At 37.3% G+C, this 18551-nt stretch overlaps 1 protein-coding gene across 1 annotated transcript in view; it reads left to right on the top strand.

Moving 5' to 3' along the window:
- The window catches only part of MIB1 (mindbomb E3 ubiquitin protein ligase 1), a gene marked incomplete at both ends in the record, with an annotated part of 42988 nt that overhangs the window by 2222 nt on the left and 22215 nt on the right, over positions 1–18551 (top strand). The window contains 8 exons of the mRNA XM_010013325.1: positions 576–705; positions 2514–2618; positions 10274–10340; positions 12674–12878; positions 13815–13998; positions 14317–14461; positions 15652–15785; positions 16839–16946. Coding sequence (XP_010011627.1) covers positions 576–705; positions 2514–2618; positions 10274–10340; positions 12674–12878; positions 13815–13998; positions 14317–14461; positions 15652–15785; positions 16839–16946 — 1078 coding nt within the window. The remainder of the gene's footprint in view (positions 1–575; positions 706–2513; positions 2619–10273; positions 10341–12673; positions 12879–13814; positions 13999–14316; positions 14462–15651; positions 15786–16838; positions 16947–18551) is intronic.

Here is an 18551-nt window from a genome sequence, read left to right as displayed (position 1 = left end):
AGAGGTTTGCTTTAGAAAAATTATGTATTATGACTGAACAAAGGGGTTCCGAGATCTGAATAAAATTTGCCAAGATATGCTGCAAGTATGTAGAAAATGAATTGAGACATGGAGGGGAAACAGGTGTAGCTCTTGCTTTATAGCATAATTGTGAGTAAAAATGTCAGGGCAATTGCAGGGGATTAATACTGGCCTAGGGTGCATGTAAGAGAAACAGAAATGTGTTATTTATGACTCTCTAGGTTTCTTTAATGATTTTAATAATACGGGAATAGATCTATATGTAAGTGGTTGCAAGATTATTACTGGTAGTAGGAAGTTTGGAGAAAAAATTATCATTAGAATTAAAAACTAATGATAAACATACAGTAAATGAGATTTAGGAAGATTGTGACTTTTTAGCTTGTGGGCTGCTGTTCAAGTTGAGAATCGAATGAATGTGATTCACTGACCGAAGTCTGTGTTTGGGGTTATTTTTGTTTCAAGATGCTCTCCTTTCTTCCCATCCCCAAAGATTTATTTTGGACTTTTGTTGTTCTCTTGACACTTGTGGGTTCTTCTTTTAATAACTTCAGGGTATTGTTGGAGTCACGCCGTAAATCAAAGAAAATTACAGCAAGAGGAATCTTTGCAGGTGCCAGAGTGGTGCGAGGAGTTGACTGGCAATGGGAAGATCAAGATGGTGGCAATGGGCGTAGGGGAAAGGTAAAACTAAAAGTGGTTTAAATAAGAAGATGCATTTCTGCATGCTCAATGTAATGGTCTCAGTGGCCTTTCTAACTTCAGAGTAAAGATATCATCATAAAAGTGTTTTAATTTGCTGGACATCTTTTAATCTTGTTCTGTAATGCTCAAGCGTTTGGAAAGAAGAGGGGACATAAACTGTAACTGGTTCTTGTAAATTTAAATGTACGTTTTTACAATGCTAGCACAAAATTTTTCAAACTACTGAATTTTTGTCTTGGTGGATTTGTTTAAGAGTGGTTTGTAACAACATTAAGATCTTGGGACATATTTCAGCATTAATGTGAGAGAGCTGGTATAGAACCAGAGGTATCAAGAATATCCCTTCCTGGTCATTGCTGCATTCTGTAGTCTCATTGCTTGTGGGTCAGCACATTTGAGTAACTCTTGCTCTTGGTTTTCAGTACTTGCACCCTAGATTTTTGGTTTTGTGGGTTTTTTTTTCTATCTAATAATTATATGGACTTTTCCAGTTTAAATAAAAAATTTTGCAAGCATTGGGTATAGATATTATACTACTGGTTTGGGACATTATATGAGTAGTTTTGATATAGTTGTGTAATAAAAATAATCTGGATTTTTTGAACATTGCATGGAATGATACATTGCTAATCATAAGCTTTGCAAATTTTCCATTTACAACTTACATTTACCTTGAGAACTAATGAAGGTTTGTTATAAGTATGAACATACAGCAGGAGGTGTATACTGTGACTTTTGTTACCAAATATAGGATGCTCTAGAAGGTGAATTTGATGCCCTTATATCTTGGTGAACTGGTGGGTTTTGTTGCATTTGTTTTTAGAACACTTAAGCAGCATTTAAACGAAAGTCAAAAGTTCCTGGATAAGATACTTAGGCTATTTTATAGCCTAGATGTTTGCAGAAGCTTTAGGATTTTTGGGGATTTAATTTTGGAATTTGTTGAGAGGAAATAATAAATTTAAATCTCTTAGAGCAAGGGCTGTTTAGAGGCAGCTTTTATTCCAGCTTGATTATTTACCCCTTGCTTGTGAAATGGGCAAGATATTTTGAGATCTCTGAAACTTTGCAGAATGAGTCTTACACAGCATTGTCTGATTTATGTGCTGAACTCAAATTAGTCAGGTTTTTTGCAAGCTGAAAATATGTATAAATGCATATAAATGTTTGCAAAGAGGAGAAGCAGATAGTAGGTAGCAGGAAGAGCTTTAAAATAAATACAGATAAGAATGAAGACAAATTCTGGAAATGTATTTTTTATAGTAATGGAAGTGTTTTCATAATTTGGTGCATGGCCTTATGATTTCAGAAATGTCAGGGAAAGTCCTTTTCACTCTCCTTTTGTACTATTGAACAGGTTGGCTCTGGAAATAAAACTTTGTCTCCTAACATAGCACACCACCGCGAGGCTAATGCAGGTTGAAGTAGACAAATTGAAGCAATTAAATAGTTTTTGTCCTGTTTTTCTTAGTTAAATGCTGTTTCTAATAAGAAGCATCATAAAATAAATTTTTACAGTTCATATTTTGTTCTCTACTTATGTCGTTAGATTGCCTACCACATACACAAAAGAGAAATAGGCATACAAAGTACATATACAGGCTGCCATCTTCCTAAGACGGGAACACTTGTATCAAACAGAAAACAGCTTCAAAATAAATTGTATTAACTTCACTAGAACTGCTGTATCCTGAAATATTCTGGAGAGATGAATGAGGTTTTAAGTTCAATTTGTGTTTCTAAGTCTTTGTTCTAGAAGCAATTTTCTTATTTTTAAAATTGAATAGGTAACTGAAATCCAAGATTGGAGTGCGTCAAGCCCACATAGCGCAGCATATGTTCTTTGGGACAATGGAGCTAAAAACCTTTACAGAGTTGGCTTTGAGGGCATGGTAAGTATAAAAGAACACAAAGGGTAAAACGCATGGTGGGGGAAGGGAAGTAAGAATAACTCATTGTGCTTTATTATCCTGCTTTTGTAATATCCTTTGTCAGTTTGCATGCTATTAGTCAGGTCATTGTGAATACAGCTGTATGGATCATGCATATGTATTAGTAAGAAGGTCTAATCTGGGAATTTATAAGACCTGTGAATAACTTCAAGTTAAGGGCTGCTTTCTGCCAGAGTATAGTAAATGTTTACATTGCATACATGATTATCTTACCGTCCTACTATTGTGCTTAAAATTCAGAAAAGGAAAAGAAGCTTAGTTGTGAACTCTTTAAAGACTGTATTTCTTTAACTCCTGAACTCTTCAGTTCACTTCAAAATTTGGTGTGATTACTGCAGGATTTGCAGATTTTAAATTACTGGCAACACTCAGAACTCTCTTGAGAGCATTTTTGTTTTGTCAGTGGAAAGGTGTTGAATTAAGTTACAACCTTAATTTGCTTTAGCACTAGATTTTTCTTTTTCACTTCCTAGCTTCTACAGCTACTTCTACAGCTTTAGAGAGAAAATGGGTCAGACTCTAGCCTAAGTGCCTTCTGTTGCTGGGTTTTCTTATCCTAATGTGGGTCAGGGAAAGGTTACTTTGATTATCAACTGCTTTACAACATCTTAATTAGCATTTTCTTTGCATTATTTTTGTTTGATTCTGCAGAGGAAAACCATGTTAACTTAACATTGAAGTGTCATCTTGTCAGATGTGTATCAGTAGTAAAACGTTAAACAATGGCTAGTCTGCTTTTTTGAAAGTAAAATATTGTGCCTTATAGCTTTACTTGAAATAGAATTTATTATAGTAAAAATAAGTACTAAATACCACTTTTGCAATAAATACATATTTTAGTGTCAGGTTTAAAAAGAGTAAATGTCTGTAGTGCAGGTCAGCTTTTCTGGTGAGTGAAGACGCTAAGGATAAAATATAAGTCCATATTGAATTGTGTGCTTCATGGCCTCCTCTTCCGCCCCCCTGAGTTCTGAAGAAAATTCCTTAAATACTGCCAAAAGGGAAAAAAGTTATATATAGTATTTTGTAGTATAATATTAGTAAACCAATTGCTGGTATCTTTCCCACAATTACAAAATGTAGGTAGAATGAGGTACAGATCAACTTTTTGTTGTTTTGATTTCAGTTACTATGTTAGAATCTGTGGTCTGCATAAGTAGGAGTGCTGTGGAATCATTAAAGATTCCTTCTGGCCTCAGAAAAAAATACATTTAGGATAAGTTATAATCTGTTCTGAATATATATTCCCTTAATAATAAAAAATATGTTTATTATTTGTAAATCCATCTATATTCTAGTGCCAAATTTCCACCACACAAGAAAGTGTTAAACATTTCTAGAATACTTGATTTATTACTGCAACTTGTCAATTTGAATGGGTACGGGTGATCCTTCCCATAAGATTTGTACAAATAGAACTATTAGGTCAGTCATTTAATTAACAACATATAACCTGTTAAAATGTGCGTGAAACTACATATATGTATATATTATATATAGGGTAATATATAAATAATATGCATACGTATAAAAGGGTATAAAAGGGTAACTTGAGGCTTTATATATAGTGCTTACCTAATTGTAATCCATTCCTACAATAATTTTATCTTTGTCAGATACCGTTATCAAATGCAATTTTCACTTCAGACAAAATGGATTCTTGGAGATCTGTGACAAATAGTCATTTAAATGTAATGCTGAATTTTATAACTGATTAATTGCTTGCTATGTGTACAATTCATTATTAATCTTTACTACTATGTATATGCTATTATGTGAAACTGAGTAATAGACCATCACAAAGTTCAGGTGAAGTTGGGGCAAACTTGTTTTGGGACTTAGAAATTGGTTAAGAGTGTTGGGAGAATGTGAAATCAAGAATACTGAGAGTGTGTACCCATGTAAATACAGCTGGGAAGAGACCCCTTGCTTGCAAATGAGTAACACTTGACTCATGCAAATGGAGTTGATGAAAGAAACACAGCTTATCATTGTAAGTTGGGGTTGCTTGTTTGATAGCTGACAGGCTGCATCTGGTCCTCAAAATTAATTTATCTGGCCTGCCAGCTTTTCTTTGGGAGAGAAGAGGATTGGCTGGTGGGCAGCAGGTGCTGGCTGAAAACTTGAATTTATTTGTGGTCGGATGTTTAGAGTTTTTATCTGAGTTTGTTGTTGCTGTGTTTACATATGAAATAGTTGAGAGAGGTGCATCTTGCCTTTCTTTGTGTAGCCTGGCATTTAAAACCGGGACTTTCTCCTGCCAAAGGCCACAGTTTCCCAAATTGAAATCTGTGTTTATGATGCTTGTAGGCTGAATAACGTTTGCTACATCCATAGTGGGAAGAAATTGTTGGCTAATATGGTTACTGACGCTGCTTGCATTTATTTCATCTTCGTATGTATTCAGATTCTAGAGCCAGAGCGAGCTGTTGAGCACCTTGACTACTTTAGAAGTGTGTGAACATAGCCTTTTGCAATATAAAGATACACTATGTTGGAATTGGAGGGTTAATGAGAAGATTGTGATTTAGCTTTTTTGGACTTGTTTCTGGGTTTTATTTTTTCTTATCACACAATGGAGGATGTACAGCTGGTAACTTCCATTGGTTTTCAATAAGCGTTACAGTCTACTACTTATTTAATAGGATGATTTTGCTATAAAAACTTCCGGTAACGGTTCCATCGGCAGATGTGCCCTAAATCAATTTCATTATTTAGGAATTGGTTTTTTGCTACCTTTTTCTCTGCCCCCGCCCGGTATTGCTTGCCTTTTTTTGCTGTGATTAACCTCCTCCTCTTGTTTTTCATTATGAAGGATCTTGCTTTCTCTGTGAAGTTTCTGAAAGAAGTAGCTGTAGTTATCATCCATCATTGTCACAGTAATCTGTAAGCCATCTGTGTTTGTGTACTTTTTTTCCATGAATTTTGAATAGTTGAGTGCATAAAGGAAGTTGAGAAGATTCCTTCCCCTTGTGTTTTTGATGTTACTTTAAACTTTCTTTTCCTGGTTGACAACTAGTCTCTGTTCATCAACATTTATTTGGGTCACCCTGAAAGATAATCCCTGAAATTGCTCAAGAGGATTTTAAGAATGATTTACTGACACTTTTAAAAATAAACCCAAGGTAAATGTCCTGGCATACCAGGCATTGCAGGTGTTACAAAATATATAGAAAGATGCTTTCTGCTGCATTTACAACTGTCAGATCTGAAATGTAAGTCAAATCTTCAGCTCTTTAGTCTTTTATCTTGTCCCCTGTATGTTGAAAATGAGGAGTTTAGGAAGGAGCAACAGGAATTTTCATTATCTTGTTAGTTTAGTGTCCTTCTGTTGCTTCTAGGTGCTAATCAAAACTGGTTTAAAACACAGATGTGAATTTTGGCCACTTTTTAGACATGCAGTGGGTGTTTTTTATTATATTACTTGCAGTGTGGCCAGAGTTAGATGATTAGTTGTTTGGAAATCCAGAGTGGAATGAGATATTTGCGTATAATGTGTGCATTTATTTTCACTTGTCAGCAGACCTTGTTTTGTGTCTTGTTTATGTAGTCTTACTTCTTTACATTTCTCCTATAGTTGCAACCAAGCCAAGTTTTTCATCCCTCTGTAACTGAGTTACTTAGAAACATATTTCTGTTAAGCAGAAATGTACTTAGTGATCCTTTTCCAATGTTGTTATTTACAGTATTAACCCACAAGGAAGACTTTAAAATGATCCTCCTTAAAAAAAAGTTACACATGGGAAGGCTTTATAAGTAATTATAATCAATAGACAGTAAGGTTATAAACAGTTCACTCAGGATTTGCCTGAGGTCTGATTTCTCTGTGGGAGGCTGTTGCTTAGTTTTTATACCTCACACCTCTTTGCCATTTCAGTCGCTTTCTACGCTATCTTCTACTTTCTCCTTTTATTGCCTTTACTTTTCTCAGTTTCTTGAAATTGGAAGTGATTCAAGTTCATTAAGTTTTGAATACAACATTTCTTATAAACCTTTTAGCTAAACTTTACGGATTTATTCAGTTCCTTGTTGTCTTAACCAGGTGAGAAAGCAACATGCACTAGGTTTATTTCCTTGCCAAAAACTGGTGAGAGTTCAAAAGACTTAAAATGACCTTTAAGGGATGTATTTGTTGCTACCTCAAACACCTGCAGCTGTGGCACAGTTCCTGCTGGTATATCTGCAAGATCTCTATTAATTTCTCTCCCGGTATTTGCTGCTGGTGTCAGATGCTGTTTCAGTGCATCTGGATCAAACATTTTTCTTTTTCTCAGCAGCACACTTAGTTTTCTTATCAAGCATGTAGGCTCTCCTCCCTGTTTTTGATGAATGGCATTCCATATTGATTTAAATAACATAATAGTTACTCTAGTAGGCAGCTGCTCCTTCAGCATTGTTTTCCTCTTCAGGGTCAGGGATGATAGCACTTCTGCATCATCTGCCAACACTGCTGACATTGCTTAAACATACATTTTTATTTTTATTTTTTCATTCTCTGAAGTCTTTATGGTGGTGAAATTGCTGATGATTTCCAATGGTACAACTGGATGGCAAGTCAAAGCAGACTTACTTTTTCTGTATTTCTCATTTGGCTGAGCAGGTCGTGATCTTTATGTAATCCTGTCACATACAGCTGGAATGCAAAGTTTTCCAGCAAGTCAGAAGGTAGATGTTAGAAGACCAAAGTTCTCCACTGTGGGCAAAATGCATTATTGCCCACTGCTCATGTGCATCAGCTGTTTGTACTGATCTGAAAGTCCTGCTGTGTGGTGTTTCGTGCTCATGCTGTTCCTTGAGTTCTCCTTATAATGATTCCCTCCTTAACTGGGGCTTCCATCTCTTCTCAAACTACACGAATTCCTCAAAATCTGTAGCTTGTTTTTCTGTTTCTTGAAAGAATCCTCTTAAGGGTTCATTGAATATCTCCATCAAGTTACTGTTTAAAAGCTTATGTTTTGCTTTCACTTTGCACATTTGTCTCCACCGTGTATTTACTCCCAGCCTCACTGTTGTTACTTCTTTTTCCGTGCACAGTGTCACCTTGAGTTTCAAACTTGCACTTTAGCATCTCTTGTGCTTTGGTGTATTCCCTTTTGCACTTGGATGTCTCATCTCCAAACAGTCTGCTGTTTCAATCCATTTACAAGACTGAGGGAGACACATGTAACTTGTAGAAATCCCAGTGAGGTTCCTGGTGTGGTACAGCAGAGGTGGCCAAGCAAGCAGAGAGCTGGCAGCAGCGATGTGCTGACAGCACCGGGTATGTTTGTGCTCCATCCTCACTAGGGGGGCCTCTTGCCACGCAGTCCCCAGGGCAGGATGACCAGGACTTAACACCACCCGATTTTTCACTTAAAACTACTTGGGCAAAAGAAAGCTTGTTTTCCTTTTCTGATAAATAGAGTAGCAGAGTGCTAGAAGTAGAATTACAGTTGCTTACCCAGCTTTTGTGGTACTGAAGAACAACTGAATACAGCTTCCTATCTTAAAACTCCAGGGTTTGGTTATGTTTCTCTAAGACATCTGCAGGCCTTTGTCATCTTGATTTTACTTTTCTTACTAGTGCTGTTTGCAGAGTTGCTGAAGGAACTCTTCGCTGTATGTACAGTTACATGAGTTTGTACTGCATTATCTGTGTCAGTGCTTCGTCCTTCTGTGTGTTTTGGGTCCTCAGTAAACATGTTGGCTTGCTTTTCTGTGATATTCCAGATCAGACTCTTGTTTTACTCCTTAGCAATCTAACATTGACTGCATCATGTAAGTGAAGGAAAGACAGATGTGAAGCTGAGGTCGAACATCAAGCTACCACTTAGTTTTACAATGAAGTATATCATTATGCTCCAGAAATAAACTCTGTGCAGGGCACAGTACAGACAGAGTAAAAAGGGAGTGCAGATCTGTCGGTTTCTGTTGGTTGGGGTTTTTTTCCCCCCTATAAAATTTTAACCTGCTTCCTAGTAATTTCTGCTGCAAGATAGTAATGAGCCTTTTACTTAATATTTTATTTCTTCTGCTAGCTTTTTAGCCATCAGTCTGCTTTGTACATTAATTCTTGATGTAGCGCAGGTGATTTTTTTCCCCCATGTTTTGCTGGGCTGGGAGAATCATTTAGGACCCTCCCATGCTCTAGCTTAATGCTGTGAAGAATGTGAAAACAGTTCTTGCCTGTATATCCCTTTTTGACTCCTGCACAGACAGCTGGTTGTTGCATGACACGAAGAGTTTGTATTCAGTGGGTGAGACCAAGTGCTCCCGGGCACGTTAAATACTCTGTTGGTCTGGGGGAATGAATGAGCTTGCCATCTGGGATGGCCAGCGCAGCCCCTTTGTCTTGGCTGAGTTAAACCCGGCACCTGCCCACCGGGTGGCAGCATTTTGTCGCAGGCCTGCTGCTGCTGGGCCGGGCAGACTCATTCTCTGATGTCTCAGGGTTTGAGGAGCGGCTAAATCTCGTTATTGTAGTCTGGCTGCTTTCATCACTTTTTCAGAAGGCGGGGGTACATTCTTTGTAGATCAGGATGTACACTGAGTTTTGTATTGTTTCTGGCTGCTTAGCCGTCAGAGGTCGCTGAGGGTCATATTGTGTTCAGCAGTGCCTTGATGATTTGTAAGACTCGAGAGTTTTCATTTTAATCCTTGGCACAGTGTGTCAATAAATCTTGGGTGTGGGGAAAAATGATTGTTAAAGTATTTGTTTAGTTCTGGTTGATTATATCATAACCACCACCTGTCCTCTGTTTCCTCCCCCATCCCATAGAATATTCTGACACATTTTGCAAACTGTTTCCTATCTCCTTCCCAACTCATCATACACACAAAATGCCGTAGTTCAGTGAGAATTGTTCCATAAGAAGCAATAGCAGATGGTAGCCATTTGGCTTTAAGGGTTACGCAGGGGAAAAAAATAGAAGAGAATTGTAGTAATTCTGCTGACTTTATGAATTGTTGGTTATCCCACTGGAAACGTCTGTTTCTCTGAGAGGATGAGCTTTAGAACTTTTCTCTTTAAAAAGATCATGTTTAGCTCAGCATATTGTTTGGTTTTCTTTTTAAATGTAACATCCTTGTGTTTTGTATATTCTTATTTGGAAATTCTTCATCTTGTAGAATTTGGGTGCCAGGTTTTCTTCTCCAAGTTAAGCATGTATCTGTCAAAAAGGTTTGGGAAGAGGGGACAGCACCGGCAGGCATTGAATGATAAATACAGGAAAGGCTGTGGCCTCGGGCACTGGCTGCAGATAGTTGTGGGGATTTTTTTGTTGTTTTTTCTGATTCCTTGCTTGTGTTCTTAGACATTTTAGAACTTTATAGAACAATGCAAAGGAGCTTTGTGTTATTTTAATACCTGTGTTTGAGTTAAAAATGTCTCATCCTTTATAGCCTTTTATATTGGTAAAGGTTATTAAAATCTTGAGCATATCAAGGTTGGAAAGTATTTAAGATTATATGTATCACTAACGAATTCATGGGGCGTGTTTTCTTGTACACAAAAACTTCGGCTTTTCTTAACTGTGTACATTTAAATTCTAGTTTTATTAACTTATCTTGGAGACTGAGTCAGTGAGGACTAAAGTTGTCTCAATCTCTTTCCATAGTCTGACCTGAAATGTGTCCAAGATGCAAAAGGAGGCTCTTTCTACAGGGACCATTGTCCTGTGTTAGGTGAGTGGAAGATAAAGCCAACTTATCTTGCTGTGTGTTAATTATACTTAGTCTGGATTTCTTTCTTTAAATTTAATTACCTGGAAGCGACACGTGAATGTCACTTACTAGTGAAATGTAAATGATAGCATTTCTCTGCATTAATGATAAATTGTAATACTTTTCTAAAAGTATTTGGTATCAGTGCCAAGTGGATGGCAAGGGAGCTGTTGATTTAAGTAATAAATTCTATCACGTCTTGCACCATATTTCTGAGGAGTCGCAGCTGTGCATTCTTACAAGACTGTCTTAAGTATTCAGAGATACTTTATTCATTTTGGTTCTTGCTTTAAAAGTACAGGTCTGTTTTCTGCACATAGCTTACTTTTAGGGTGATACCATATTTGATTGCATGAATATTAATCACTAAACATAGCAGGAGACTGTTCTTTGTTAAATTCTTCCCCTTCCACTGTATTAAGTTGCTCTTAATGGGTGATGATGAACTCAGTTCATCATTTTTGCCACATTATGCTCCATCTTCTCAGTCTTACTCTTTGTTTGAACATCTGTCCCTTTTATTTGTCTTCTGAACATAGTTCAGAGATACGTACATGCTGTGAATTTAAATGTATGATTGCATTAAAACCTAGACAGTTATTTTTGAAGCTTTGTGATATTTTAAGTAGAGTGCAAATAATACTCCAGCAGGGCCCTAACTAATATGGAGTAGGATGTAGTGGGGGCTTCTTTGCTGTTCTGTGTCTCTTCCTTTCTTAGACTTCCCTGTCTCATCAGAGATGTGTCTGGGGTGTTTGCTGTCTAAGTTTTAGATCTAGAGAATTTTGTATCAGTAGCTTTTCTGAAGAATTAATTTTTGACTTTGTCCTCAGCAGAAGTGGCTGTTTTCCATGTTATGTCTGTGTTACTGTGAAGGTCAAGAGTGCAGACTGGAAATACCATTCCATCTATATGTCCTTTAAATTAAGATCAGAACAGGAAGAGGTCACTGGGTGGTCATAGAAGTCAAAGTCTATTGAACATGAGGATTTATTTATTCATAGCCATGTTTTCTTTCTCAGCAGTTTCTTCAGAAGTATCAGATTCTCTTTTTTGCTGTTCTGTAACCTGGAGATTTTTAGCACTGCAACTAGTGCTGCCAACATCTGGTGTGACTTTCAGGCTCTGGAATCAGTCTCCCTCCAAATAATGTTTTTTTGTCTCTGAGTCAGGCTGTTTGTGCTTCCTCATTATTACATTGCAAGGGCTCTTTCTTCGTTATTACCTCTTGGTTGGAAGAGGAAAACCGAACTCTTCCCTGTGAGAGTGGTGAGACACTGGCACAGGTTGCCCAGAGAAGCTGTGGCTGCCCCGTTCCTGGCAGTGTTCAAGGCCAGGTTGGACAGGGCTTGGAGCAACCTGGTCTAGTGGAAGGTGTCCCTGCCCGTGGTGGGGGGGTTGGAACTAGATGATCTTTAAAGTCCTTTCCAACCCAAAGCATTCTATGAAACAGCCCACCTCCCTTCCCCTTAAAGACAGCAATATTAGTAGAAGAACTCTGCTCACCCTGTCCTTTGCCACTGGTGTTGCCCATTGAACTGAAGCTGTGTGACTTCTGGTGTTGTCATGCTCTTCAGTGTTCTGTGATTGGTGCCAGGTACCATCCTCTGGTTCTGGCATTGAGGAGGGGTCCACAGATGTGTTCTCTCATCGGTTAACACAGCTTGATACATGTGAGTGTATGAAGTTTCCCTCCAGCTAGTGAATTTTTGCTATGGCACATCTTTTGAAAGCAGGCATTTTCCAAGGAGAACATTTTAATTGTAATTTGGTGGGGGTGTGGGGGTGATGTTTTTAGTCATCTCCCCACTTACAAGGTTAAAGATTTTCATTGTGAGTAATTTTGGAGGTGTTCTTTTGCCAGTGCTTTCTCCACATTCAAGGACTGGCCCAATTCAAAACCACTTTCTGTGGGCCATCTGCTTATCTTTCAGCCTCTGAGTGGCTGATAGATGGCACTTTGTATATGACACTCTCAAAATTATTAGAGCTTTTATGTATCTAGATGTCTAATGCTATGTGATAAGTACTACCATATCAGTTAGAGCCCATAGTGGAGCCTTTCGCAAGTATATAGCATTTGCCAGTGTCATTGCTGTTTGCCTGGAAAATTTGACAAGAAATACATACTTCCACAGCCAGAGGTTCAGAGTTCTTTTTTTACCCATTCACTTCCTTTTACCTATTGGCCACTACAGTTGCAGACATCAAGTCTCAGAAATTGACTTCTGTTCTTTAAATCACATGAAAAATTAGTGTGGTCCTTTAAACATTTTCTACTTATTCCATTTCAGGTGAGCAAAATGGTAACAGAAATCCTGGTGGATTGCAGATAGGTGACCTTGTAAACATTGACCTGGACTTGGAAATTGTACAGTCCTTGCAGCATGGTCATGGAGGATGGACTGATGGAATGTTTGAAACTTTAACAACAACTGGAACAGTTTGTGGCATTGATGAGGATCATGACATTGTAGTACAATATCCAAGTGGCAACAGGTTTGTTATATAGCCTTCATCACTGATTCTCACAAACTTTCTTTGCCTTCAGCACTAGTGAGTGATCACTTGAGGCCAGAAACATTCTGTTCTCCTTTTGTGTCTATTAAGACTTCCTTGAGAATATTTATATTCCTTCAACAATGTATAATGAAGACTTACCTTCAGTAGGAAAAAGAAGTTTGTTGCCTCTTTCACGTGGTGAAAATTTTGCAAAGTAATGCGAACTAAAGCTGTTTTCCCAGCTTACACAAGCTGAAAGGGATTCAAGTGGCTTTTCTTATGAAAGGCATAACTGCAGAGCCAGTGAGAGGAGCTGCTCTGTCTTGTGGCTTCCTCCCTGACTTTGCCCTTCATGGAGGTTATGTGGTGCTTCTCAACTAGATCAGATAACGGAATGAAAGTCGACCCCAGACCAAATGGCCCATAAAGGAGACATCATCACGTATTATACATTAGAATCTAACCCAATAAAATTTATAGTACAAATTAGAGTATTTAAAAATTGAGGGTTATGTAGAACATCCATTAAATTGAAGAGTGTTTTTTATAACTGAATGTTGCAGCTTTTGACCTAGAGGGGATGAGGCAAAATTCCATGTTTTTCTGTGTTGTTCCCTGATAGTCAAATCCTTTGTGGGGCAGCTTGGATCCTCACCTGTTCAACCCGAGTTGTCTCCTTCTCTCCCTGGAGAGGGAGCAGGATATTTCTTCATTGCTTTTACAAATGTAAATCTCTGAAGATTACCCTGGAAGAATTCAACTAATGAGCAACAGACAAGTTTCTGGACAAAAATAGTTAATGACAAATATGCCGTAGTACCCAATTGCAGAAAGTTTGTAAGCATACAAGCACAATCTTGTCCAACAGATAATTTTTAAGCATGTATTTAACTTCACATGTTTAAAATGTATTTTAAATGATTTATTGTCTAGGTGGACATTTAATCCAGCTGTTCTCACCAAAGCCAATGTTGTCCGAAGTGGAGATGCTGCTCAAGGTGCAGAAGGAGGTACCTCTCAATTTCAAGTGGGTGACCTTGTTCAAGTGTGTTATGATTTAGAGCGAATCAAGCTTCTCCAAAGAGGTCATGGAGAGTGGGCTGAAGCAATGCTTCCAGTAAGTAGTTGTATGTTTTGATTCATAAAAATCATAAAACTTGTACAGTATTTCTAGTTACGATTTGTAATAATACCTGAAAGTTATGAAAGAGTGATTTTCATCTAAGTGAGAGAAAGTGTATTTGATCAAACGTGGTGATTACTGCATCCTTGCTCAGATGTAGCAATCTGCTTAACCTGATGAAACTTAGCTAAAGGTATTAGTGACTGTACTGTTAAACAACAGACTTCATAAAATTTGTGAGTTATAAAACATTTAGATTTCTAAATATTTTATTTTTAATATTACGTACATTTGATGTTTTCTTTCATGCAGACTTTAGGTAAAGTTGGTCGTGTCCAGCAGATTTATTCAGACAGCGACTTAAAGGTAGAGGTCTGTGGGACATCTTGGACTTATAATCCAGCAGCTGTCTCAAAGGTGGCATCAGCAGGATCTGCTATAAGTAATGCATCTGGTGGTAAGTTTGAAGAATAGTCAAGTATTTGTGTTTAAAAAAATAGGTAATAAGTACTATTATGGAGTTTGTATGCAAGGTTAATAATACTCAGACTTGAGGTGTGGCTAATTGATGTTATGCCTTTGAGAAAGACACAAGAAAAAGCTTGCAGTTGATATGGAGATATTGGTGATTGTTTTCTTGATAAGGTGCAAACACACCAAGCTGAATTTGGGTTTCTGTTTAGCCACAGTACAGGTATGTCTTTGGAGGTCTTCTCTAAGATCTTTAACATTGAAATAATAAGCAGGGACATGAGACTGGAGTAGGGACTAAGGCATGAAGAGAGTGTCGCTGGCTGAAACAAGCAGACCCTTCGTTTAATAGGTGGTGTGGGATATCAAGCATTAGCGAGGGATCTGCTGCAGGCAGTTACTCGGGATAATAATATTTCCTTAGAATTTCTGTCTTAAAATTTAGTCAGATATCCTTTGACCAGTTGCAGTGGGACTTTTTAGTCTGTGTTCATGTATTCACACTTCAATTCTCTTCAACCTGTTCTCATTCATTTAATAACAAGGTACAAAAGCTATCCGGTGTGTTTTATGTTCTGTTGGCTGTTTCACAGATCAATTAAACTAGAATGTTTTTCCTTTTTTTGGTCATAGCTAGTTGTTTTTTCCTTTTCACATATTTGCTTTAATGCCAAAAAACCTTTCTACATAGTTTTCTAGACTTTTTCTTAGGGAGGCATAGATTTAGGGAGTTTTCTTCAATAAAGGCAAAATCACAGTGGCCATAAAACTAGGTAGAAGAGTAATACAAGTTAGTGCTTCGAATCACAGAGGGCAGGGTATACCTTAAGTTAAGCTAGAAGACTAAAAAGCTTCTTACATCGTCAATATGTAAATTCAAGTTTTCTACCTTTTCCCCATCCTACTCTATTTTGTAGTAGAAAAGCTATTTGTAGACAAGCTTGTGGTAGACAAGTTCAGTCAACTTTGAAGTGTCTTAAGTGGTAGTCTCCAATGTCTAAAGGGTATTGGAGTGCAGCGTTTACTCAGAACTGAGTAAATTACAGCTGCCATTTCATGGTGGTTTGTGTATTAGTATGTACACGCCTTTAGAAACATGGCAGATTTAGCCATTGTTTTTCTGTTACTGTGTGATTAGAACTGTAATCTGAATTATTCTTTGTTTAATAATTACAGAGAGATTGTCCCAGCTATTGAAGAAATTATTTGAAACCCAAGAATCTGGTGATCTCAATGAAGAATTGGTTAAAGCTGCTGCCAATGGAGATGTTGCTAAAGTGGAAGACTTGCTGAAGAGGCCAGATGTAGATGTGAGTGTTGTGTTTTGGGAGGACCTGTTCTGGGGACCTACAATGCTAAAGGAAGTGAAGCTGTCCTAGATACTCTCTGCCAGCTGGTAGAGTATCTGTATAGAAGTACTACAGCTGATTCCAGTGTCTCTTCTCCCATTTGTTGTCTTGTGAAATGTGTTGGGGGTTGGTGTGAAAATAGGCTTTACACCTTTTTTCTGACAGATTTTGTGTTCCATTGTCTGCTGTGAATTAAATACCTTCCAGCATCTCTCTGCCAGAGTGAGGGCAGACAACCAAACACTCAAAATTAGTGAAGGGTCTTCAGCTTTTGTTTCCAGGGGGATGGAAGGGAAGAGGGATAGATTTGGGGGATTTTTATTTTTGGGTTTGTTTTTGTTTTTTTTTTTTTTGCTGTTGTGGTGGGGTTTATTTTGTTTTTAACTTAAAAGGTAGATCAGCTTATCTGTTCTGTCAGATTCCTTTTACCAACTTGCCTAATCACCTAGTACTGACAGGTCAAAAATAAAATGCTTAAGAATTATAGGTTCAGGGAAAATCACAATCAGATGTTTTCTCACTAGAGCAGTAGTAATTCTTGCAGATAAGAGACTAAACTCCCTTCAGTTCTGAGGATTGATTTGTAGCTCAAAATCATACAAAACCTGGTATTTTGTTCAAGCTGACTTCTGTTGTTGCCATAAATTAGAAAATGAAGGTGAATACACTGTAGAGCAGAGGACTGGTATCATTCTGAGACCTGTTCTCAAAATCTTGCCTTTACAGTAGCCCAAAGACAAAGTTTCTAATCCAACTATTGTTAAGGTCTTAATGTTTGAAATAAATCAATTTCTTGCTTCTTTCCTTCAGTCTAGCTAATGCTATAGAAATAGAGAAGACCTAGGAGATCATGTAGATGTGCTAGAAAGGCAGGTGTCTAAAAATTGTTCATTTAATACTTTCATATGCATGCTGTTGCTTTAAGTTTTCTAATATACTTGCACGTATACTTCTAAAGTATCTCATAGGTGTGTGTATCTTGCAACTTACCTCAAGGTATTGATATGCTTCTAGGTGAATGGACAATGTGCTGGACACACAGCTATGCAAGCTGCTAGTCAGAATGGCCATGTTGACATTTTGAAGTTGCTTCTGAAACAGAATGTGGATGTAGAAGCAGAGGTAACCTAAATTTGTCAAAATAATTTTTTTGCATGTTCTTAGGTTTTAAACTTTGCTACGTATAGAAGTAACAATTCTATTGGAGTTGCCTTCTTTTTTAAGTTAGAGCTAGTGAAATCTACTTTTTTTTACTGTGGTTAGGTTCTCAAATTAGCCTACTGTTAAGAGTATTACGAAAAGTCAGCATTTAATTCTTTAGCACCTCTAATTAAGTGAAATATAATGCTAATGTAAAAGAGCTATGTAAACCAGTGTATGACTAGTGGATGAAGCCTCTTCTTTCCTTTATTCCAACAGTGGAATGCAATAGGCTAGCACACTGCCTGTACATTCAGAGAAAAAGATGTTGTCAGACGCTGTCCCTCCAACTTCAGTTACTTCCCATGCTGCTTAGATACAGTGTTCAGTTATGAGAAAGTTTTCCATTTTTAACTAAAGCAAGATTGAGTAGAAAGTCACAACAATATCTGTGTGTCTTTGGGTAGGAATTGCCAAGTCTGCTTCCACTTTTTTCAGGTTGTGTTTTGGTTTGTTGTGGGTTTTTTTTGTTGGTTTTTTTTTTTTTTTTTTAAACTTCACTGAAAATGAAAGGATTTCTTTTGTTCAGGCATTTTAGAACTATTTGTGAGAAAATTATCTATCAGCATACTGTGATACTTGGACTTTCAATTGATTTTGCCTTTGCTTACAGAGAATGTGCTGATAATGCAGCCTTTGCTTGTTTTGTGAAGCACAAGAAGGATCTGTCAAATTTCTTGTATTAGGACTATAAGTTAAAGCCTAACAGAATGATTAGAAGTTAATAGTTTGCCCAGCCATTGTTTGCATAACAGAAAAATAACATTACATGATTGGGCATCTAGTGCTATACTGTATTTGATATACAGAAGTTAGTATATGTTTATATGTTAGAAGTTAGAATAATGAAACAATTTAGTTTCAGATTCTTGGAAATAATTTTTGTATTCACAGATACACCATTACTTTATAAAGGTTTTCTGCTGAATTGTGAAGATGGATTAGATTTGATGCAATGCATGTTTGCTGTGGTCTGATATCTGATGTAGCTTCCTTTTAGAAGTGGTGCTTTCACTGCAGTACATAGTATGTACTGTTACAAACTAGACCGAGCTGCTTTTTATCTGTACTATGGGATCAAAGATGCCGTGTTAATCAAGTGGTGGACTGGTGCTTTCTTCTCTAGCATAAGGAAGGGTTAGAAGCATTAGAGAGGGAAGTAGAAGTACTGCTTAAACAGCTTCAAGATAATACACCTAGTAATCTGCTAGCAGTAGAATTGTTAATTTTTTATGTTTGTTCATGTTTGCTTGGACTTCAGAAGTATCATAACACTAGTATTAAAAAAATTTCAGGGATTTGATTTGAGTTTTCAAGCCTTGTTCATGTAACTGAATTGCTTAAGTGAAGATGATATTCCTACTTAATTATGTAATTGCATTAATCACTATCCTAATTGTATATTTATAAGATTAATGATTATGTGTTTCATGCTTTTAAAGAATTTCAGCTGTTTATAAATCAGTGATACTTAGACCCAGCAGTGTCATTCCATTAAGCAGAGAGCAAAAATTTAGTCAGTTTACT

This window comes from Nestor notabilis, unplaced genomic scaffold, assembly GCF_000696875.1.
Source record: "Nestor notabilis isolate BGI_N333 unplaced genomic scaffold, ASM69687v1 scaffold29750, whole genome shotgun sequence".
In the NCBI taxonomy this organism is placed as follows: Eukaryota; Metazoa; Chordata; class Aves; order Psittaciformes; family Psittacidae; genus Nestor; species Nestor notabilis.
The sequence above is the reverse complement of the archived record's forward strand: the minus strand, read 5'-3'. Positions and strand labels throughout refer to the sequence as shown.